Source organism: Camelus dromedarius, chromosome 16, assembly GCF_036321535.1.
Source record: "Camelus dromedarius isolate mCamDro1 chromosome 16, mCamDro1.pat, whole genome shotgun sequence".
In the NCBI taxonomy this organism is placed as follows: Eukaryota; Metazoa; Chordata; class Mammalia; order Artiodactyla; family Camelidae; genus Camelus; species Camelus dromedarius.
In genome coordinates, this window is record NC_087451.1 from 31,129,169 (window position 1) to 31,149,764 (window position 20,596).

The 20,596-nt window shown below is 49.4% G+C and overlaps 2 protein-coding genes and 1 long non-coding RNA gene across 13 annotated transcripts in view; 2 read left to right on the plus strand and 1 right to left on the minus strand.

Annotated features, from left to right (window-relative positions):
- The first annotated feature begins 76 nt into the window (after positions 1–76).
- On the plus strand, positions 77–3,341 carry SRSF2 (serine and arginine rich splicing factor 2). Of its 6 annotated transcripts, XR_010384550.1 has the most exons (5): positions 77–691; positions 959–1,269; positions 1,548–1,651; positions 2,282–2,379; positions 2,882–3,341. XR_010384550.1 is itself a non-coding variant. In XM_064495494.1 (3 exons), the coding sequence occupies exons 1-2, from the start codon at positions 330–332 to the stop codon at positions 1,260–1,262; spliced, it is 666 nt and encodes a 221-aa protein (XP_064351564.1). In that variant the 5' UTR covers positions 77–329; the 3' UTR covers positions 1,263–1,269; positions 1,548–3,341. The 6 variants fall into 6 exon arrangements, 2 of the variants coding, with proteins under 2 accessions (XP_064351564.1, XP_031325032.2); XR_010384548.1 differs by having other exon boundaries at positions 1,548–2,379; XR_010384549.1 differs by having other exon boundaries at positions 2,282–3,341.
- A 258-nt stretch (positions 3,342–3,599) lies between these two features.
- Positions 3,600–20,596, minus strand: part of METTL23 (methyltransferase 23, arginine) — a 127,149-nt gene continuing 110,152 nt past the window's right edge. The window contains exons 1-5 of one of the 3 annotated variants that reach the window (XR_010384552.1): positions 8,229–8,362; positions 5,942–6,046; positions 4,273–4,510; positions 4,105–4,189; positions 3,600–3,955 (exon numbers count right to left, since the gene is read on the minus strand). This is a non-coding gene — a long non-coding RNA (methyltransferase 23, arginine). Of the gene's footprint in view, positions 3,956–4,104; positions 4,190–4,272; positions 4,511–5,941; positions 6,047–8,228; positions 8,363–20,596 lie in introns of those variants that run through there. The other 2 variants (XR_010384551.1, XR_010384553.1) reach the window with 2 other exon arrangements.
- JMJD6 (jumonji domain containing 6, arginine demethylase and lysine hydroxylase) lies at positions 8,683–14,617 on the plus strand. 4 transcript variants are annotated; one of them, XR_010384546.1, is made up of 7 exons: positions 8,685–9,096; positions 9,600–9,988; positions 10,583–10,869; positions 11,862–11,997; positions 12,474–12,567; positions 13,264–13,402; positions 14,203–14,342. XR_010384546.1 is itself a non-coding variant. In XM_031469167.1 (7 exons), the coding sequence occupies exons 1-7, from the start codon at positions 8,968–8,970 to the stop codon at positions 14,332–14,334; spliced, it is 1,263 nt and encodes a 420-aa protein (XP_031325027.1). In that variant the 5' UTR covers positions 8,686–8,967; the 3' UTR covers positions 14,335–14,617. The 4 variants fall into 4 exon arrangements, 3 of the variants coding, with proteins under 3 accessions (XP_031325031.1, XP_031325027.1, XP_010982132.1); XM_031469167.1 differs by having other exon boundaries at positions 8,686–9,096; positions 11,862–11,959; positions 12,479–12,567; positions 14,203–14,617; XM_031469171.2 differs by lacking the exon at positions 14,203–14,342 and having other exon boundaries at positions 8,683–9,096; positions 11,862–11,959.

A 20,596-nucleotide genomic window follows, 5' to 3' on the forward strand; every position in this document is an offset into this window, starting at 1 on the left:
CGTTGCGGGGCGGGGAGGGGCGAGCCAATCAGAGGATTCATTTCCGGGTGGCGCGGTCGCCATTTTGTGAGGAGGGATATAAACGGGCGCTGGAGCTGCCCGCCCGCCAGTTGTTTCTGAGGTGGAGTCGGCTCTGGAGCTGTTGAGGCGGTGTCTCCCATCCGCCTTTCCCAACGTTTCCACGCGGAAACCAACCGCCAGAGCAGAGGCGCGGCGTCGAGCCGAGCTAGTCTGAGGAAACCGCCGCCGCCGCAGCCGAGCGCGCGGGCCCGCCGGGGCGTTAGTTTGTCGGCGCGCGGTCGCGGGCCCCGGGCCGACCCTCCAGAGCCATGAGTTACGGTCGCCCGCCTCCCGATGTGGAGGGCATGACCTCCCTCAAGGTGGACAACCTGACCTACCGCACCTCGCCCGACACCCTGAGGCGCGTGTTCGAGAAGTACGGGCGCGTCGGCGACGTGTACATCCCGCGGGACCGCTACACCAAGGAGTCCCGTGGCTTCGCTTTCGTCCGCTTTCACGACAAGCGCGACGCCGAGGACGCCATGGACGCCATGGACGGGGCCGTGCTGGACGGCCGCGAGCTGCGAGTGCAGATGGCGCGCTACGGCCGCCCCCCGGACTCGCACCACAGCCGCCGGGGACCCCCGCCCCGCCGGTACGGGGGCGGTGGCTACGGACGTCGGAGCCGCAGGTGAGCGGGCGGGCGTCGCGGCTGGGGCTGGCTCACAAAGGTGCGCGGGGACACGTGGTGGCGGCCACGGCCGAGTCGGGACGCGCCGCGGGTCCCCCTTCCGCCCCCGCGCTCCCCACTCAGCGGCCGGCGGGGCGCGGGAGGGCGGGGGACCCGGCTCGCGACCAGGGAAATGGCGTCTGGCGGCGAGATAATGGCGGCTGGGCGGGCGGGAGCACGCGGGCGGGGCCGCCCGCACCCTGACGCGCCGCTCGTCCCTGCTCGCAGCCCCAGGCGGCGTCGCCGCAGCCGGTCCCGGAGTCGGAGCCGATCCAGGTCCCGGAGTCGATCTCGCTACAGCCGCTCCAAGTCCCGCTCTCGCACTCGCTCAAGATCGCGATCGACCTCCAAGTCCAGATCCGCGCGACGGTCCAAGTCCAAGTCCTCGTCGGTCTCCAGATCTCGCTCGCGGTCCAGGTCCAGGTCTAGGTCCAGGAGTCCTCCACCCGTGTCCAAGAGGGAATCCAAGTCCAGGTCGCGATCCAAGAGTCCTCCCAAGTCTCCTGAAGAGGAAGGAGCGGTGTCCTCTTAAGCAAATGGTAATGTCTAGGGGGATCCGAGACTCATGGCCCGAAATCAGAGATGGGGTTTGGAGTAGGTTTTTTGATCCGTATTAATGAAAAAGTGATTCCTGATGTTAGGAGTGCTGCTCTGAGCTAACTCAGTTTTGGGAGTAATACTGAAGAGAGGGGTCTGCAGAAAGGATGTGTATAAAGCTTAGATAATAATGGCTGTTTCATAAACTGTTTGAGACCTATTAATGAAAATGACTATTTCTTGCTGTTTTTATCCAACGTCTGCATTTTCCCCTTTAAAGCTGCGGTCTCCTGTTTGATAAAAGAATATTGGCCAGTATTGCAGATTTTAACTGATTTGGCTGATCCTCCAGGGACCAGTTTCTGTGGGCGTGTATTGGAGCAGGTTTGTCTTTAAATGTTAAAGATGCACTATCCTCTTAGAGAAAACAATCAGTTCAACTATTGTTGTACTGACCGGGACTTCATATTCTAATGGATGTGGCAAACGAATTGCAAAAAGAAGCAATGAACTTTTGGAACCAAAAGTTTACAGGTATTGCACTGGGTGGGAGAAAGGATAGTGTGTCTTTAACTCATTGTTTGGTCCTATTTTTTAAAAGGAAAGGGCCCTAAGTAGCTCAGATGTTAAAGCATTAGTCTAAAATTGCCAAATGTTTCATTTGAAAACTAAAGACTTATCTTAAAATTGTCTGATTTCAAGTTGTTTTTGTTTGGATACAGCCCTTTTTTTTTCTTTCTTTTCTTTTTTTGCCCCCCCCCCCCCACCATTTTTCACCTTGGTTATTTGACCAAGAATACATAAACACAAAACTTTAAATGCTGGTGGTAGTAGCCTTTGAAATTTTCCTAACTGGGCCTTTTAAAAACTGTGATAATGGCTGGTTGGAACCTTTCTGTAACCTCCTGGTTTCACCAGAGCCTTAGTAAGTACTGAAATTTGAAACCATGTGCAAACTTTAAGTGACTTCATAATAATGGAAGGTAAACTGAACTTATTTCTTTTCAAACCTAGATGTGTCGACAAGCAACATAAAGGAAGACTTGGGGGCAAAGGACCAAGTACTCAGTCCATCGAAGAGTCCTTGGAACAAGCAACTGGCTATTGAAAAGGTTATTTTGTAACATTTTGTCTAACTTTTTACTTGTTTTAAGCTTTGCCTCAGGTGGCAAGCTAATTTTATGTGCCATTTTGTTGCTGTTATTCAAATTTCTTGTAATTTAGTGAGGTGAACGACTTCAGATTTCATTATTGGCTTGGATATTTGAGGTAAAATTTCCTTTTTGTTCATATAGTGCTGACTTTTTTTGTTTGAAATTAAACAGATTGGTAACCTAATTTGTGGCCTCCTTACTTTTAAGGAAACGTGTGCAGCCATTACACACAGCCTAAAGCTGTCAAGAGATTGACTCAACATTGCCTTCATACCTTAAAATTAAAAACCTACAAAAGTTGGTGTAAATTTGTATATGTTATTTACCTTCAGGTCTAAATGGTAAACTGAACCCAAATTTGTATAAAGACTTTTCAGGTGAAAAGACTTGATTTTTTTTTGAAAGGATTGTTTACCAAACACAATTCTAATCTCTTCTCTTATGTATTTTTGTGCACTAGGCGCAGTTGTGTAGCAGTTGAGTAATGCTGGTTAGCTGTTAAGGTGGCGTGTTGCAGTGCAGAGTGCTTGGCTGTTTCCTGTTTTCTCCTGATTGCTCCTGTGTAAAGATGCCTTGTCGTGCAGAAACAAATGGCTGTCCAGTTTATTAAAATGCCTGACAACTGCACTTCCAGTCACCCGGGCCTTGCATATATATAACGGAGCATACAGTGAGCACATCTAGAGATGATAAATACACCTTTTTTTTCTCCCTCTTCCCCCTCCCCCAAATGGTAAATTTGAACATCTTCATGTATGAACTTAAAATATGGAAAATGTTAAGGAAGCAAACAAATGGTTTTGTAACTTTGTAAGTACTTATAACATGGTGTATTTTTTTTCCTCATGAATATTCTGTACTATAACCATTGTTTCTGTAGTTTAATTAAAACGTTTTCTTGGTGTTAGCTTTTTTCAGAATATGTCTTGGTCTTTTTTTCCCCCCATTTATTTGAAAGACCTGTGCAATTACCTTGTGAATGTTACCGGCTGTATAGTATGATAGTGAAATGTTCAGTAGCTGATTACTTTCCCCCTGAGTTAAAAGGTGGAAATGCCAGTTCAGCACCAGCTGTCCCTAAAATGAATGCTCTTAAGAGGTAGCACTTTGAGGTTGTGGGTACCTCCTGCTCTCAACCTAGATGCCCTATTTTACTGACTTAGGAAAAGATCCAAGAGTTTTTTCTTATAAGTGTTTTAATTTTTGTTTTAATGGTTATGTGATCCATCACAATCCAAAGCCAACAGGTCTAATCCATCTTCAAATTCACTGTTTGTATACAAGAAGCTGAAGTGGTCTGAGTCATAGATGGCTTGCCAAGTTGCTAATCAGTATTGACATTGTCCCAAAACAGCCTGTAGGTATAATTCAGAGACTGTCCTTTGCAAAGGAGATGACCAGCATTTCAACAGTATGTCTTCCTGGGAGGGCAGATTCTGCTATATCTTCCTTGTCTGCACCAAAAGACTCCAGAGGAATGTGAACACATTTCATGTCCCACTTGTAGAGCAAAGCTTCAAGTGACCAGTCAGCACTAAAAAATAAATTGTTTTTTAAAACTAAGCTTTTCCGGTTTTGCTTTAGTTACATTCTCATTTTATCCTTAAACTAGACGCTGAATGAGGAGTAAGGCTGAAGTTAACTTTAAAAAAAGTTGAGTAAACCAGGATTATTCAGTCTTACCTTCTTACCTGGTAAGTAGACCACAATTGGACCTTGGGGTTCTTTTGCATCAAAAGGTAAACTGTAGTTATAACGTCTTCAAAGTCTGGGAAGAAAAGACTTCTTAATAGACTTGTAATTCCATTGCATCCCTGGCTAAATTTACTACCAAGAAGAGTAAAAGTTTACCTTCTGGTTCAAAGAATACATCTGATGCAAGAATAATATCTTGTGGTGGTAGAGCCAGAAGATCCTGAGATACGTGACCCCACGTGACTCCTACAACATGCACCTGTGGCAGGTCGTTCATTTGGCAGCTCTGCCGGCAGATTTCTAGACAGTGAGGCAGCTCTGAACTGTCTGACAGTGTTACTTCAGCACCACATTTTGCAGCCATAATTCCTGGAAGGCTCACTCCAGCTCCAATCTAACAAGTTTAAAGGTTTTGCTTAGAACTGCAAAGAATTGACCTTGCTTGGCAAATTGTTTCCCATTTCATCCTTGCATTGATCTTTCAGTACAAGGTCTATGTATAAGGATAGTGAGCTTGCCACGCCTATAAAACGTGCTTTACTATGCGGAGCTTTGTCTTGACAAGTTACTTAACTCATTAAAAACTTAAGTGGGTCAAAGGTCAGCTAGAGTCCCTTTTAGTATTAAAGGGCCCTCAATTCTGCAACTGTTACCCCTTAAACAAGCGGTTGAAATGTGAGGGTCTATAATTACAGTTGACATGAAGTGTGGTTGGTTGAGTCCCGGATGTGAACTCAAGATAGGGCCTACTAAAGTTTCACATGGATTTTTGACTGCAGAGGGTGGGTGCCCCAACCCCTGAGCTGTTAAGAGATCAGTGATACATTGCTTCCAAACAGGATGTGTATCTTGAGCAGTTCCATTGCTTAGTAAGTCCAGGAGTAGCTTCGGGTCGCTTACTTCCTTCAGTCATTCTCGGTTCTTATGATCTATATATACAGGAGTTCCTAGTTATATATGACACCAGGGCTCTAGGAGCTCAATTGAGTGACTTGGATGCACAATTCAGTTGTACTACCAATTTTAAATAGCATTCACATGGCTAAAACCTGATGGGTCTGCAACATAGCTCTCTAAGAGGGTTTTCCAGCTGGGTCTTGAGAGTGGCAAGGCACTTGTGAACATACTAAGGAATAATACTAAGGAATGCCTTCGTAAATTTTACTGTTCATAGTGATTAATGCTTCTGTTTGAGGATGGGCAGTGACTCCTGACTTTTGCCAGTGGCTAACAATTATCACTACTGTGGGCCAGGAGTATGTGCCAAATGCCTTCCCTATCCATTTCATTTACATGGTTTTACAAAAGTTAAGTTTCTGATTTGTCTTTAGCCTGGGGGTTAAGCATAGTACCATTTCTACAAATGACAAAAGTTTATTTCTCTAAACCTTCAGCAGTCTCAAGCCAGGTGGAGTGGTAAGAAAGACATAAGACACATTTTATAGCTAATCTCAAGATTTCCAGAAATGAAAAGGACCATTTTGTGAGAAAGACTGCAAGTGGTATGGTAGAGCCTGGATGACCCTGATGGGACACCCTATGCCAAGATTTCATTACTAAAATTAGTTATGGGCTTCACTTAGAATGGGGTCAGCAAACTGTAAAAGGCTAGACAGTAAATATTTTAGTGTTTGTGGACCACGTATGGTCTCTGGTGCATACTTTAAAAAAAAAATTTACATTTAAAGATGTAAAAAGCATTCGTAGCTCACTTGCCTTACAAGATGGCCAAATCATCCAAATATCTAACAAAAGCTAAAAACAAGCATGTAGACTTAAATTGGAACATAACCTAGGATTTTCCCAAATATCAAGGGACTTGTACCTCTAAGACAGCCTTGCCTGGCAGAGATCCTCTGTGAAACCATAGGTACTGGGCCAGGACCACAGCACAGGGCCAAACATACATTCCATATTGAAGATGCAGGACCTGAAAAAAAATTTTTGTAGGCCATAAATAATTGAAACATCAGAAGTCGGTATATTTATACAGCAATTACTGAGTGCCTGGCACTGGCATCCATTGCAAAAACAGTTCCCTGCTCTCCAGTTCACATCCAGTGGGGGGATATAAAACTAATACCATGTGATAAGCATTCTTGATACACTCATTTATTCAACAAGCATTTATCCAGGGCCTGAGTGGCTTAGTGACTATTCTAGGCTGAGGAAGTATCTCATGGAATATAAAATATATATACAGCTCCTACTAGAGAGAGACAGGCAATGAGGAAGCAAATATATATTTCTGGTTGGTGATGATGCTACAAGCACAATACAACTGGGTGATGTGAGAGTGATGGGGGTGGGCAGTGACCACAAGGTGGCTGCTCTAGACAGGGAGAGGGTGATTCAGGCAAAGGCCCTGACGCAGGAACTGAAAGGCTTCTGCCTGGACACAGAGAGCCCTGGCAGCGTGGGTCTGAGGGCAGGAGGCACGGTTGTATAATACAAGCATAGTTCAGAGGGAAGGCAGAGACCAGATTTGTGAGGTTACATAGGCCACTGGAAGTTTAGCTTTTATTTAAGTGCAATAAGAAGATATTGGACTCACAGACATAGAAAACAAACTTATGGTTACCAGGAAGGGAAGGGGTTGGGAAAGGATAAATTGGGAGTTTGAGATTTGCAGATGCTAATATATATAAAATAGATAAACAAGTTCATACTGTATAGCACAGGGAACTATATTCGATATCTTGTAGTAACTTACAGTGAAAAAGAATATGAAAACAAATATATGTATGTTCATGTATGACTGAAGCATAATGCTGTACACTGGAAATTGACACAACATTGTAAACTAACTATACTTAAAAAAATATATACAAAAAAAAAGATGTTAGAGAGTTATAAGCACAGGCAATGTATGATAAGGAAGAACAGTGTGGTCCTAGAATGACACCCTAGAAGAGGTTTGAGTAGAGCTTGAATCCTGGAGTTAGGAAGGCAGGCAATTCACAAAGCCTCTGGGATGGCATTGAATTGTGAGAGCATTGTATTTAGGGAGACAAGATAACATAGCTCACAACTCTGGAATGAGCCTACTTGAATGAGTTCAAACTTGAGATGTGTAATGTACTAGCTGTGTACTAGACCTCACTCATTATTTAACTTGTCTGTGCTTCAGTTTCCTCAACTGCAAAATACTGTCTCATAGAGTGATTAGGAAGACTCAATGCCAAATACTTAATACAGTGCCGAGCACAAAGTAAGTATACAAAGTTAGCAATTATTAAACTGCAAAACTGCAAGTCTTTTGTTTTCTAGAGCAAACATCAATGGTGAAGGAACTGAAAGTCTGAGCTGAATTATTCACTGCACTCAACAAAAATATTAGTGCCTAAAATATGCTAGACGTGATCAAGAGACAAAAATGCCTACCCTGGTGGATTTTACCCAGGAGTACAACGAAATATTTCTGACTAGAGGAGTGAGTTATGCAGATTTGGGTATAAAAAAAGGGGGGGGGGCCGCCTCTGTTATCACAGGGTGTATCTTCACCCACCCCTTAAATTTAGGAAGAACTCCAAAGGGGTATTTCAACGTGAAGGCGTTTAGAAACTGCCAGAAATGGGTTCCATTTGAGCCTTCAACTCCTTTTAAGCTGTTTCTCATATTTAAACTGTCAGTGCCAATGCCCACCTCACAGGCTCCTGTGAAAATCAAAACACTGCAACGTGAAAGTGCTCTGAAAAACCGGACGTATAAGGTGTAATTGCTGTTGAGAATTCAGGGGCAGCCATGAACTGAAAGGAAGGAATGCCAACTCAAGAAACTATTTGGGTAGTGAGGGTTGGAACCCCTGGTCCCAGATAAAGCTGAATTATTAAGCCCTTGGGCCAGATCAAAGAAAATACTAGGTGTCAAGAATGCCACTTTTCTGGTGGGAAATAGTATGAAGAGGCCCCCTTCCTCGCAGGGCCTTCACATTTCTTTCTAAAGATATTTACTCTTCCAAAGGGCTTCACACCAAATCTTTTCGGCCTACTCCAAGGCAGAAAGCCGCGGCGCCCCCTCCCTATAGCCCCAGGTCGGCTGAGAACGCTCTTGCCCTGAGGCGCCACCGCAAAGGACGGGAGGCGCTTCCCGGCGGGTGCCGCTTCACGCACCTGCGGGACGCGGACCTCCAATATGGCCCCCTCGGCTCCCAGGCCCGGCTCCTCCGAGAACCGGAAGCGCTGGGCTCGGACCACATGCCCTCGGAGGCCACGCTCGCACGAAGGAGAGTCGGTGGCCTCCGGGCGGGGCGAGAACAGGGGAGAGCGCCGGGCTGCCAGGCTGCGCGCGTTGGGTCCCCCGCGCCGGCCTCCCCAGCGCCACGTCGGATCGCAACTACCCGACGGCAAAAGGCGGGAAGCACCCCTCGGGCGGCGAAGTGGCCACACGACGAGAAAAGACTCGAAGCCAAGCAAACGAAACACAGAGAACAGTTGGCCGGCAACACGGGCCCACAGGAAGCAGGTTGTGGAAAGGTGAAGCGCTGCCGGAAGTGACGCGCACCGGAAGCGGGCGCGGGAGAGGCGGGGCCGCGGCGGGGAGGCTCCTCAGCCGCCAAGACCTTCCCAACATGGCGGAGACCCGGAGTGTGTGAGGGCGGACCCCGGAGGCGCGGAGGCCAATGGCTTATCGCGAGAGGCCAGGGGGCGGGGAAGACGGCAGCCGCAGGCCCAACCGGAGGCTCCGGAGGTGGCTGGGGAGTGAATTTTCTGGAAGGCGGCTTTAGAGGTGCCGGGTCCGAGCGAAGGGCGTTTTGGTGCCGCCACCGCCCGGGCCGGGGAGGGGGCGCACTGGTGGCAGGAAGCGCGCTGCGCCGAGGTCGTCGCGGAACCAGCTGGTGACCCCCACAGGATGAACCATAAGAGCAAGAAGCGGATCCGCGAGGCTAAGCGGAGTGCGCGGCCAGAGCTGAAGGACTCGCTGGACTGGACCCGGCACAACTACTACGAGAGCTTCTCGCTGAACCCGGCGGCCGTGGCGGTGAGCGGGCCGGGGTCGCGGGCATCCCCGGGGGCTGCGCACTTCTCCTAGGGCCGGGGTCCGCCCGCGCAGAGCAGTGCGCCTCGGAGTTTCGATGGGCTCGCCCGCACCCCGCGGAAGTCGGGGTCATCGGGGCCCGGTTCCAGGCCGGGCCTCCTTCCTCCGCACCCCAGCCGTGCCTGCCAGGGGAGCCGGAGTCCCACGCCATGGACGCCCTCCACGAGGCCTGGCAGCCCTTGACCCCTTCGGGCGGCGGGGCCCTAGGGAACCTGGCTGTCCAAGGGCACGAGTGGGAGATGCGAAGCCCCCTTTCCCTGGTGGGGTGGCGCTGGGTGCGACGTGCCCGAACGCACGCAGGTCCTTTTCCCTCCCTAAGAAGAGCCAGAGCGGAATCTGCCTACTTAGCTATGCTTTTGCTAATTGGCCTTGGGGGACACCCTTATCTGCCGCTGGACTTTTTTTTTTTTTTTTTAAACTCGATGGTTCTTTTCTGATTCTCTCAGGATAACGTGGAAAGGGCAGACGCCTTACAGTTGTCGGTGGAGGAATTTGTGGAGAGATACGAAAGACCTTATAAGCCCGTGGTTCTGCTCAATGCCCAAGAAGGCTGGTCTGCGCAGGAGAAATGGACTCTGGAGCGCCTCAAAAGGAAATACCGGAACCAGAAATTCAAGTGTGGCGAGGATAATGACGGCTACTCGGTGAAAATGAAGATGAAATACTACATCGAGTACATGGAGAGCACGCGGGATGACAGCCCCCTTTACATCTTTGACAGCAGCTACGGTGAACACCCCAAAAGAAGGAAACTTTTGGAAGACTACAAGGTGCCCAAGTTTTTCACTGATGACCTTTTCCAGTATGCGGGCGAGAAGCGCAGGCCCCCTTACAGGTAAAACAGTGGGCAGTGATGTGGTTATAATCTTGTCTCCAACAGCAGAGCTCGGTCAGCTAATCTTTTTCTGAAACAGTGAGTGGTTCTCCCTTGATTGCACATGGAACTTACTTAGAGGGATCCTGATGCCTGCCCAGGCCCTCTGCCAGGGGCTGAGGTAATTATTGGTCTGGGGTGCCACGTGGGCATCAGGATTTCTGAAGGCTCCCCAGGTGATTCAGATGTGCAACCAGAGTTGAACCAGTAACCTATAAAGAGAAGTTTTAATTTTTTTTTAATTTTTGAACTTATTTTATCTTTTTAATGGAGGTCTTAGGATTGAACCTAAGCCCTCATGCACACTAAGCACATGCTCTACCACTGAGCTATAATCCCCTGCCCCCCAGTCCCGGGAAATTTTAATAATTAAAGGCTAGTTGTAAGCCACATCAGTGATTTTCCTGTTTTCTGTTAGGGATCAGTCTGCACAATTCCCTCAGGATTTCTGTGTATTGGAATTTGTGTAATGTATAAAACTGAAAGTTTATTTTGTAGTGTGTGGGTCTGTATGGTTAAATTACGCTTCACATCTGGGATGTTTCCATCCTTTAGGTGGTTTGTGATGGGGCCACCACGCTCTGGAACTGGAATTCACATCGACCCTCTGGGAACCAGCGCCTGGAATGCCTTAGTTCAGGGCCACAAACGCTGGTGCCTGTTCCCTACCAGCACGCCCAGGGAGCTCATCAAGGTGACCCGTGAAGAAGGAGGGAACCAGCAAGATGAAGCTATTACCTGGTTTAGTATCATTCATCCACGGACGCAGCTTCCAACCTGGCCACCCGAATTCAAACCCCTGGAAATCCTACAAAAACCAGGAGAGACTGTCTTTGTTCCAGGTATAGATGAACTGAGAAAAAATATTCTTTGCACAGCAATTTAGAGAGTGTGTCAAAGGAATCCCCTCTGCATGCTGACTCTGAATGAGCTGACTGGTGCCTGCCCCTGACAGTGATATGGTGATATGTTGCCATGTGGGGGCTGCTGTCAATATTTCTTGTAACCTGAATGTATAATGAATGTTGATAAACTTCCTATATGAGGGAGGGTATAGCTCAGTGGTAGAGTGTGTGCTTAGCATACAAGAGGTCCCAAGTTCAGTCCCCAGTACCTCCATTAAAAAAAAATAAACAAACTTAATTACGTTCCTTACCCCCTTTCCAAAAAAAAAAAAAATTAAAAATGATAAACATCCTGTATCTAGAGATCCTATTCATTTTTCTCTCCAGGAGTTACTTAGTGTCTCTGTATGTGCAGTGACTTGTGCTTGTTTCTGTAAATGATACAGTGTAGCACTGGGTGGATTGAGTCAGGAAATAGTGACTTAGAGCCAAGAGGCAGGAAATCCTATACTTGAAAACCACACTTTGTTTTGGTAGATTAAGTGTTGGGAGTGAGGGTATTTAAGATAGGCCTCCTCTTAGAAACTGAAGAACTTGCTGCCTTTACAGTTTTGGTCACAGCTGTGGCTTCCCAGGGCTTGACATATTTGTTCTGTAAAGGGCCAGAGAGTAAAATATTGTAGGTACCTCCGCTTGGCTGGTCTCTGTCGTAACTGCTCAGCTCTGCCGCTGTAGCAGGGGAGCAGTCACAGACAATCCATAAAGGAACAGGCACAGTCTCGGTCCAGTAAAACTTCATACAAACAGGTCGCTTATGATTCCGGCACCAGGAGCAGGCTTTACCACTCTGGGTCCTGTGTCTAAGGCTCTTTCTCGTGCAGAGGAATCCCCCGTTTCTGAAGGTCTGTGTTATGTTATGTGAAGCTATGTCATAGAGCTGTTGTATATAGAACCAAATCCTGCTTCAATGTTTACTTGTTGGATTTCAGGAGGCTGGTGGCACGTTGTCCTCAATCTCGACACCACCATTGCCATCACCCAGAATTTTGCCAGCAGCACCAACTTCCCTGTTGTGTGGCACAAGACGGTAAGAGGGAGACCAAAGTTGTCGAGGAAATGGTATAGGTGAGAGACTTTTTTTTTTTTTTCTTATTTTCGCTTTGTTCTAACGTCTACCCCAGAGATGAAATGGAAAGAGTCCACTGCTGCTGTAAGGTGCGCTGATTTCAGACAGGCCTGGGACACGCCGGGCCTGCAGAAGCTCACGGGCTGAGCAGAGTGGGCCCGTGGTCAGGGCTGGTTCTCGGGGTGCTTGCCAGCCTCGAGGTGACAGGCTAGGACTGCATGTTTGAGCAGAGCCAGTCAGTCAGAGCACGGTTCTAATCGGGATTGTTTCTCATTTTCTGTTTTTTTTGGGTTGTTTTTTGTTTTTGTTTTTTCTCCCCAAAGTTAGGACTCGCACAGGAAGCATTTTGTTTGGGTTTTACTTGGTGACTTCCTTTTTCTCGCCCCAAAGCATTCCTTCCATCCGAGCTCACTGCCTTCGGGTCTTGTGAGTGAGGTGACCGCCCTGGAGACTTAGCCCCTCTGTTTATCCACAGAACAGATACAGCACGGGCCGCGGCAGTGCAAGCCACCCCCAGCCACCCCGTGCCACTGTGTCCCAACCCTGGCCCGGAGGGACCAGCTCTCGGGGTAAGAGAGGGATCCTGGCTTGTTCAGTGCTCAGCCTCCCTGCTGAGAGGGCCAGCAAGGGTGGTGGCTTTGTTCTCCCCGCACTCTTGGGCACCTGAGGCCCACTTACTCTGTCCTGCAGGCCACTGCAATCTGGTCACTCTGAAGGCCTTCCCGTCCCGCAGGTCTTAGTCCCTGGTTGCAGTGGATGCCAGAGTAGGTCCCTAAGGGGAGGGCTGCAGCCCCAGAAAGCTCCGTTGAGTTTTCTCCTCCAGCGAGGGGGGACCCTCTCTGTTACTTGACACTTCTGATCTCTTCCTGACCTGACTGTTTCTGCTCCTACAGACAGAGTTTAACCAAGCCCAGCTCCCGTCATTTGGTACTGTGCTGTGCAAAGGAGAGGTTAAAAAGATCAGCTAGCACAGGATCAGGGAAACAGCAAGGGGGAGAGACGGTTCTCCGGAGGGGGAGACCAAGGCAAACTCAAGGAAACTGCCTCGCGTGCCGGCAGCACGTCCGGCTCGTGTGCACAGGGGCAGTGCGGGGCGCGGGGCTAGTTTTCCTTCCAGGGCAGCCTGAGCGGCATGCTGGGTTTCTTGTTCCCAGCTTGTGGATCTGTGTGTCCTGGAGAGACGGGTCTCAGCTCCGAGTCGGGGGTACTGTGCGGGGGTGTCGTCATCTGTCCAGGCACTGAGCACAGTGTTTCTTGTCTCTCAGGATCTTGAAGCAGGAGCATCCTGAGTTGGCAGTCCTGGCTGACTCCGTCGACCTGCAGGAATCCACGGGGATCGCCTCTGACAGCTCCAGCGACTCCTCCAGCTCCTCCAGTTCCAGCTCGTCGGACTCGGACTCGGAGGTGAGGCCTTGCTCGCTCACCGGGCGTCCAGGGCGAGTCACCCATAAAAACCAGATGCGACTCTCCCCCCTCACATCCAGGAGGGAGAGCGATGTGAACACGTTTCACTTTCTCCCAAGAACTCCAGCTGCCACCGTTCCTGCTGGGGGGTGAATTTTGCCCGTTTGATAGCTTTACACGTGTTTGTGAATTGTTCTAGTAATCCCAAGGGGTGAGAGGGTGTCTGGGGATGTCCCGAAGTAAATGGCCCGGGATCACCCATTTGGCGATCAGTGGTGTCGGGGTTCAGACTCCAAGCATTCTGACCTCACAGCCCACGTTAGGAATCTCCCGTGGATGGTCAAGTGTAAGTCTGGAAACTCAGCAAATTCAGTCACCTGGTTAAAAGCTAACATCACACCCGGTGAGGGGGTCCCATGCTTTTAGCAGAGGGGACGTCCGTCTCGCAACTTCACATAATCTGCTGAGTCAGCCTTCTCAAGGGAGGCGAGGGCGTGTTCTATGCATGTTGAGTGCCGTACGTTCAGTTACAGTGAAATTCCATAAAGCGACCGCAGAGCCCAGACGGTAACACATTCTTAGAGTAAGCATCTTGATTCCAAACAAACAGCCCTCCCATTAGCCACCTCTGGAGGGACACTGGGCCCCCAGGGAGATGGACGTTCAGACTATGTCAGAAAGGGCCTTTTTGCTTCTGGGAGAAAGTGGACGATGCCTGTGCCGTCTCCTGAGGTCAGAGGTTTGTCTAAGGAAGACCTGGGTTGCATCTGACTGAACCCCTGTTTCTCTCCTGCGTCCAGTGCGAGTCTGGATCCGAGGGCGACGGGACGACGCACCGCAGGAAGAAGAGGCGCACGTGCAGCATGGTGGGCAACGGGGACACCACCTCCCAGGACGACTGTGTCAGCAAAGAGCGCAGCTCCTCCAGGTGACCGGGCTCGGCTGGTGTCTGTGTAGGAGGACAAGCCCGCGGCCTGCGGCAGGGCCCCCGGGGGCAGCCTTTCGGACCTGCAGGCCCAGGAGGGCCGGCGAAAGCCAGAGAGTGACGACACTCTCGGGCTGTGAGTCGGTTCGCTCAGCATTTGCTACAGTAGCTCCTTTTCTCCGCTACCGAAGCAAATTAACGTGGCTTGTTTTACGCATAAAGGCAAGAATCTACGTGGATGGTGCCAACGAAACCCTTTACATTATTTAATAAAAATTAAACTCATTTTATATCTTTGACATTTTTTTCCTAGAGAATACCGGAACCTCCCTTGTCACTCTTCTAGTTGTGGTCTTGGGAGAAAATAGTGACTCCACTGGCCGGTGCCCTCGCTGGGAAGCAGTAGTTACCACAGGAAAGGGGGGAAATACGAGAAATTACCCAGTGTCCTCTGAGGAGGCGGAGGCATGGCCTCCTGCTTTTGTCATTGCTGCTTCGAGTGCTTGCAGATTTTTTACAAAATCCAAATCACGTCTCCAGATTGGATCTAAATAAGTTAAAATGTGAGATAAAAATCAATAAGCTTATCTTTCTGCAGGCACCTGCCCTGGTCCTGGGCTCCTAACAGGCTCAGGCTGAAGTTTGGTGGCCACATCCAGAGCCCAGAGCCCTCTTCTCCATGTGCTGCTAGTTAAAGTGTCACTGCCAGTGGCACTGGGAGGGGAGGGGAGGTTTCTGGAAGATGTGAGATACTGAAGCTTGTAGGATGCTGCCTGAAGGCCCCCCTGCTGCAGGCGACCTCCCTGTGGTGGTCTCTGTATCTCCAAGCAGCTGAGCACGTTCTTAAACGTGATGGAAGTTTAGGGCCCACCCCCTTTTCTGTTGTCTCTTCCTCATTCTCTGTGGGCTGGCAGGGACTCGATGGGGGACATTCCGGTGTCTTAATCAATTGACTTTCAGACTAGATTGTGCATTTCTCAACCCACGTTGTCCTTTTTGCAGCCATACTTAGATTTCTCTTCTTGCCTTTTAAAGTTGTTTCTATTACTGTAGACTTATCTCTGCCCTTGAGGTGTGACGTTGTAATTTATAAGAAAGTAATTTTTGAGGAAGCCCTTCAGCCTGGGGTCCGGGGGTTTCTGCTTCTCACATTTCCTTCCGGCTTTGTGCCCAGCTGTGCTGTCTACTTGCTGATTACAGGCAGTTGTACTTTCCTTGGCAGGATTAGGGACACTTGTGGCGGCCGCGCTCACCCCTGAGCAGATAAAGAAACTCTCCCTGAGGCGGCTCCCGTGTGCACTGTTGGCGGCCACTCAACTCAGTTTTCCCGTCTTCTGCTCCTTCTCTGTCTTCTTTGAATTTGGATAATCCTCTCTGGTCCGAGCTTCTGTCTTCAGTCGAATGCTGTTTTCACTGCTTACTAAGAATAGATTGTCAAGAAGTTAAAAATCTCAGCAAGCTCAGTGAAGCACCGAAGCCCTAGCGTGATGTCGGGTAAGAAGGTTCTGTGCTTCTCCTTTAAAACCAAGCCGGTCGCCCACAAGGCTGGAGGGTTGTGGTTCTTTGAGTGTCTTGTTGCACCTGTTGCCTCACCGGTGTGGGAGAGGCTCCCGCTGTCCACGTAGCCAGCTGCGTGCGAGCAGAGACGCCGAGAGTGGGAAGTGGACCCTGCATTCTGTGTGGAGCAATCTCCGGTGAGAAGTCCGGTGAGCCCGCTGCCTTCCTGGGTGGCATCATCCGTCCAAAACCATGATCGGCGGAGGACCCCGGCCAGCGCGGCCAGCACAGCCCACCACTGCCTCGGTCTTACGATTCCTTACCTGCTCCCCGCAGTCAGAGGCTGTCAGGGTCCGGGGTAATTTTGTGTGGTTTGCTTTGGAGGAGGGATGACATGCTGGGGTGGTTCTGTTTATGAACAGAGCAGGAAAGGTATTCGGTGTATTCTCATGGAGCTTAAATTATAAACAGGGCCAAGTTCTAACAGGTTCGTCCCAGTCTGTCCCACCATATGGTCCGTAAGTGAGCAGCCCTCACCCTGTCAGAGAATTCATGATTAGCATCCCCATTTCTCCAACCTGCAGGCGTGAGGGGAGGGATCATGTTACGTGCTGGGAGCAAGTGCAGAGATGGTGCGTCTGGTCTTTGGGATCTGTTTTGGCTTCTAAATACCCCGGGGAAAGTATGTAGGGATTGACCAGCAGGCGCCATCTTTGGGCCTCTGGATTCACCTGCTTGCCTTAATCTGTCCCTACATTTAAATAAAAACAAGAGGGAGTGGTCAAAGACACACTGGGTTGGAACGGGGAGGGAGGGAGTGTGTGCAGATGTCCTGGAATTGTTTGACGTTACCTCTCAAAATCCTCCCTAAAAGTGGGTTTAATCAGGAGAATCCTGGCCTCCTCTTTGCCAGGTGTTCTGTTTTTGACAGACTGGTGATCGCTTCCTGGCCCTGGGTTGGTAATAGGGCTTTGCCCTAGAAGGCTGCTTCCCTATTTTGTCTTCATCCAGTCTTCTGCACTCCAAAACGCCAGCCAGAATGCGTTTCTGGGTTGGAGGAGAACTTGGGCTCCCTTCCTAGGGTCCCTCTAGCTGCCCAGCCTCACCTCCGCGGGCTGCTCCCCTTTGCCCACCAGCGGTGCCCTCTGGTCCCAGGGAGGGCCCCTTGTGGGCCTGAGTAAATTCAAACCCTTAAGGAATCATCTCTTTGTATTAATACCTGAATGGTGTTCCTCCTCGTCCTTTAAAAAAAGAGTTTTCTTGACATCTTCAGAATGCTTTTTTTTCTCCCTAGTACTGGGGCTACCAGGCTATCGCCTGTCTGTCAAGTTCATATCAACTGCTCCTCCATAAACGTAGTTTAAAGGCTAAAAACAAAACCAGACCCAAAGGCTGCTTGCCGCCAGGGGGCGTGGTGGGACCCGTTTGCAGTGACTGGTCTGGCAAAGTAGAGGGTGGAGTTGAGAGATTAGCCACCCAGGTCTACTTCCCCACGTGCCAAAGATGAGTCCTGTTTGCTAAACAATACCCAGAAATGAGGGGCCCGGCCCGTCTGACAGGCCCGCAGTCACCCCTCCCGAGGGTACCTGGGCGGCATGGATTGCGTTTGGCTCTCTCCACCCCATGAGTGACCACAGGACAGTCTTTACTTGTGGCCAGGCCAGAGGTTCAGCACCCCCCTTCTACGGTCACTTCATGCCAGGCAAGCACACCACCGTGGAATCAAAGCAGGGCCGAGGTAGGGAAACTGAGGAAGGAACGGAGCGGTGGCTGGGCAGGAAGTAGGAACAGGGGTCCATCCATCCTAAAGTTAACCCTCCTACCTTCCTGGCATGAGCTACTCTGAGTGGTGTCAAGAACAAGGAGAAGGCTATGACATTCAACTATCTTTAGAGATTATTCTCCAAGAGGACAGCTAATCTTACAGCCAACAAGCTGGGTCCTGGAGGAAGGGCTCTTGGTCCAGTAACTACCAAAGGGGAGGGCCGGGACATCCGGAGGGCTCTGGGTCTTGGAGAACGAGGGAGGTACCAAAGGCTTTCCCACCAGCCTGAGACGGCCAGTGCCACACACAGGGGCCTCCTGGGGCTGCTGTACTGTGACTTTGAGGGGAAAGGCACCCAAAACAGAGACACTGTTCACATTTTGCTCATGCTTGCACTTGCCTACTTGTTAGTCATTCAAGCGTTTGACAACTGTTTGAGTACCGGGCACTGTACTAGGTGCTCGAGATGCAGCAGTGATAAGCCCAGATCGCTGACCTCATGGAATTTAACGGATGGTGAATGTGGCGTCGTTCACAAGGGCCACTGGTCAGGGTAGGAACATTGCATGCGTGTCCATTTCCATGACCAGAAAAGCAAGTTCAGTCCTTGTTAAATGCAGGTGTATGAGATCTTCATAAAAGACCTCATAAAAGCTGTAATTATGATTATAGCTGTAGTCTTAAACTCACTTGGTACGTGGCTCCTTTGTAAGTCAGCTAACAGTATTTAAACTAAGGATCAGCAAGAAAGTTGCTGGTGCAAGTGCTTTAGAAATTTATTAGCCTTGATATACTTTAGGACTTTAGGTAAGAGTATGGGGTGGGACAGGGGTTCTGTAGTAAATGTGAAAAGCACTGCTGCGAAGTAGGCGTATAAGCTCGCAGCTGCAGGCTCCTTGAATTCTACATAGCATTTCCACGAGCAAGCTGTTTGCCGCGTGTGCTGGGTACCACTGATGGTTCCACGTGGAGTCTGTTTTCTCCTCACACTCCCCTCCCCAGCTTCTGTCAAGACGTTGCACTGATGTTACATCATATGCAGCAAACTGAGGCAGCCCTGGCTGCGGTGGCTCTCAGCCTTGTCTCCTCGTGAGTTCAAAACCTTGAAACATCTGGGGAGCAGGAATCAATGGGAGAAAGAAGGTGAAGCAGGGAACTGCTGTTCCTCACTGGAGAGCTTATACAACTATTTGGCTTTTTCAAACTATATACATGTATTATTTTGTTAAAAATAAATTTTTTAAATTCTTAAAAAAAAAAAAAAAAACTTGAAACATCTGGCCCCCACCCCCTTCTCTCCTGGGAGCCGGAGAACGGGCCCCGCCTGCTCTCTCCGAGGGGACTGGACGTGACAGAAGAACTGGGACTGTCTGCTGAACGCCCCGTGCCCCCTCTAGTTGTTGAGTAGAGGGTCCCGAGCACCTCCTAGTCCTGCTTAGGTCTTTGCCGTGGGGTCCGCCACCAAATGCCCGGGGGGGCCACCACCGGGTGGATATTTTTAAACTTTCACTGGGATGAAACTTGTTTATCATTTTAAATAAAGCAACTTGATTTGGAGGTTTTTCTGCATCATTTGTCCTTGTTTTCATTTGTACTCATCTGAAGGTCAATAGAATGTACTGTTTGTCTCACAATAGGACCGCTTAAATATACACTTGACCCTTGGTTTATAGGGTACCAATCGTCCCTCCACACAGTGGAAAATTCAAGATAAACTTACGGTTAGCCCTCTGTATCCCTTCCCAGTTCTGCAGCCAACCTCGGATTACGTAGTACTGCAGTATGTGTTTATTGAAAAAAAATCCAAGTGTAAGCAGACTTTGGCTGAAAGTCCCACAGTGGTCAAAAGCTAAGAGAGAAAGCCCCACTCTACATTTTATAGTTGTGGGGCATTTTTCATCAACTGCCACTAAAATTCCTTTTGCACGTGCTCCTAATATTTTGTAATACAGCAGGATTAAGCTCACTCTGCTGCTGGAATCCTGTCTGTCCTAACTGGAGCTTGCATCTTCCGTTGAAGAGGAAGCACCCCTTCCAGCATCTTGACTTACATCAGAGATCAGCTCAGTCACTGTACTTCAAAAAACAAAAGAGTATTAAATGCATCCTAAGCAAAAACTAGAGCCTTGATTTTTCAACATTAGACCTATGTTTGGCCTGATACAAACTTTGACCGCTCTTTGTTTTTTTAAAATAACTAGAGCAGGGTTTGGGAGCAGTAGATAGTTTTTTGTTACAATGCATTCATCTCCAACATAACTGTTCAGTAACACAGCCCTGGAAGGATCTGGAGAAACAAAAACAGTAGACCTTTCCCTCAATCCACTCTCTCCTACATTCCAAAATTATGTAAAGAAGAAAAGTCACTAGAGGAAACAGCTGACTCACAGCACCTGGTGCTGAATTCCAGAAGCCCGTCTTTGGGGGCAGGGTCCATTCCATGAGGGCTGTATGGAAGGCTGCTGGGTCCAGACCCGGAGGGGCATTCACCCACCAGGCCCTGGAAGCGTCCTCTTTGTGAAATGTATTAAGGCAACCCTAGGGAGTAAGAGCAGCTAGTGATGTGTCTACAAAGTGGCTAAAAATAAGCAGAGTTGGTGTTTGGTTTGGTCTTTCAGGCCAGTGTCACAACGTACATGGGCCCTCCTGTCTTTACTTCGCCCTCGGCATCCCGCAACTAGCAATTCCGAACTGCTGTAAGATGACCTGCATGGGGCTGAAGTGGTGCCAAAAGATGACAATAATCCAGGGACCCTTGAGTACTGGGTATTTCAAACTGGTTTTCAAAAGGAGCTTAAACTAAGCTCAAACCGTATGGCCCGCCCGGGCAAGGAGGTCTTGGCGCTACTCCGGCCTCAGGCGCGCTTCCCCAGGGGTCGGGGCTCTGGTCCCCAGTATCTAGAGTCACCCCGGGGGCGGGGGATGTCGAGGGCGGGCCGGGGGCGGGGCACGGCGGGGACTCCGCCCCGGGGCGGGGCGCAGGCACAGCGCGGCGCGGCGGGCTCCC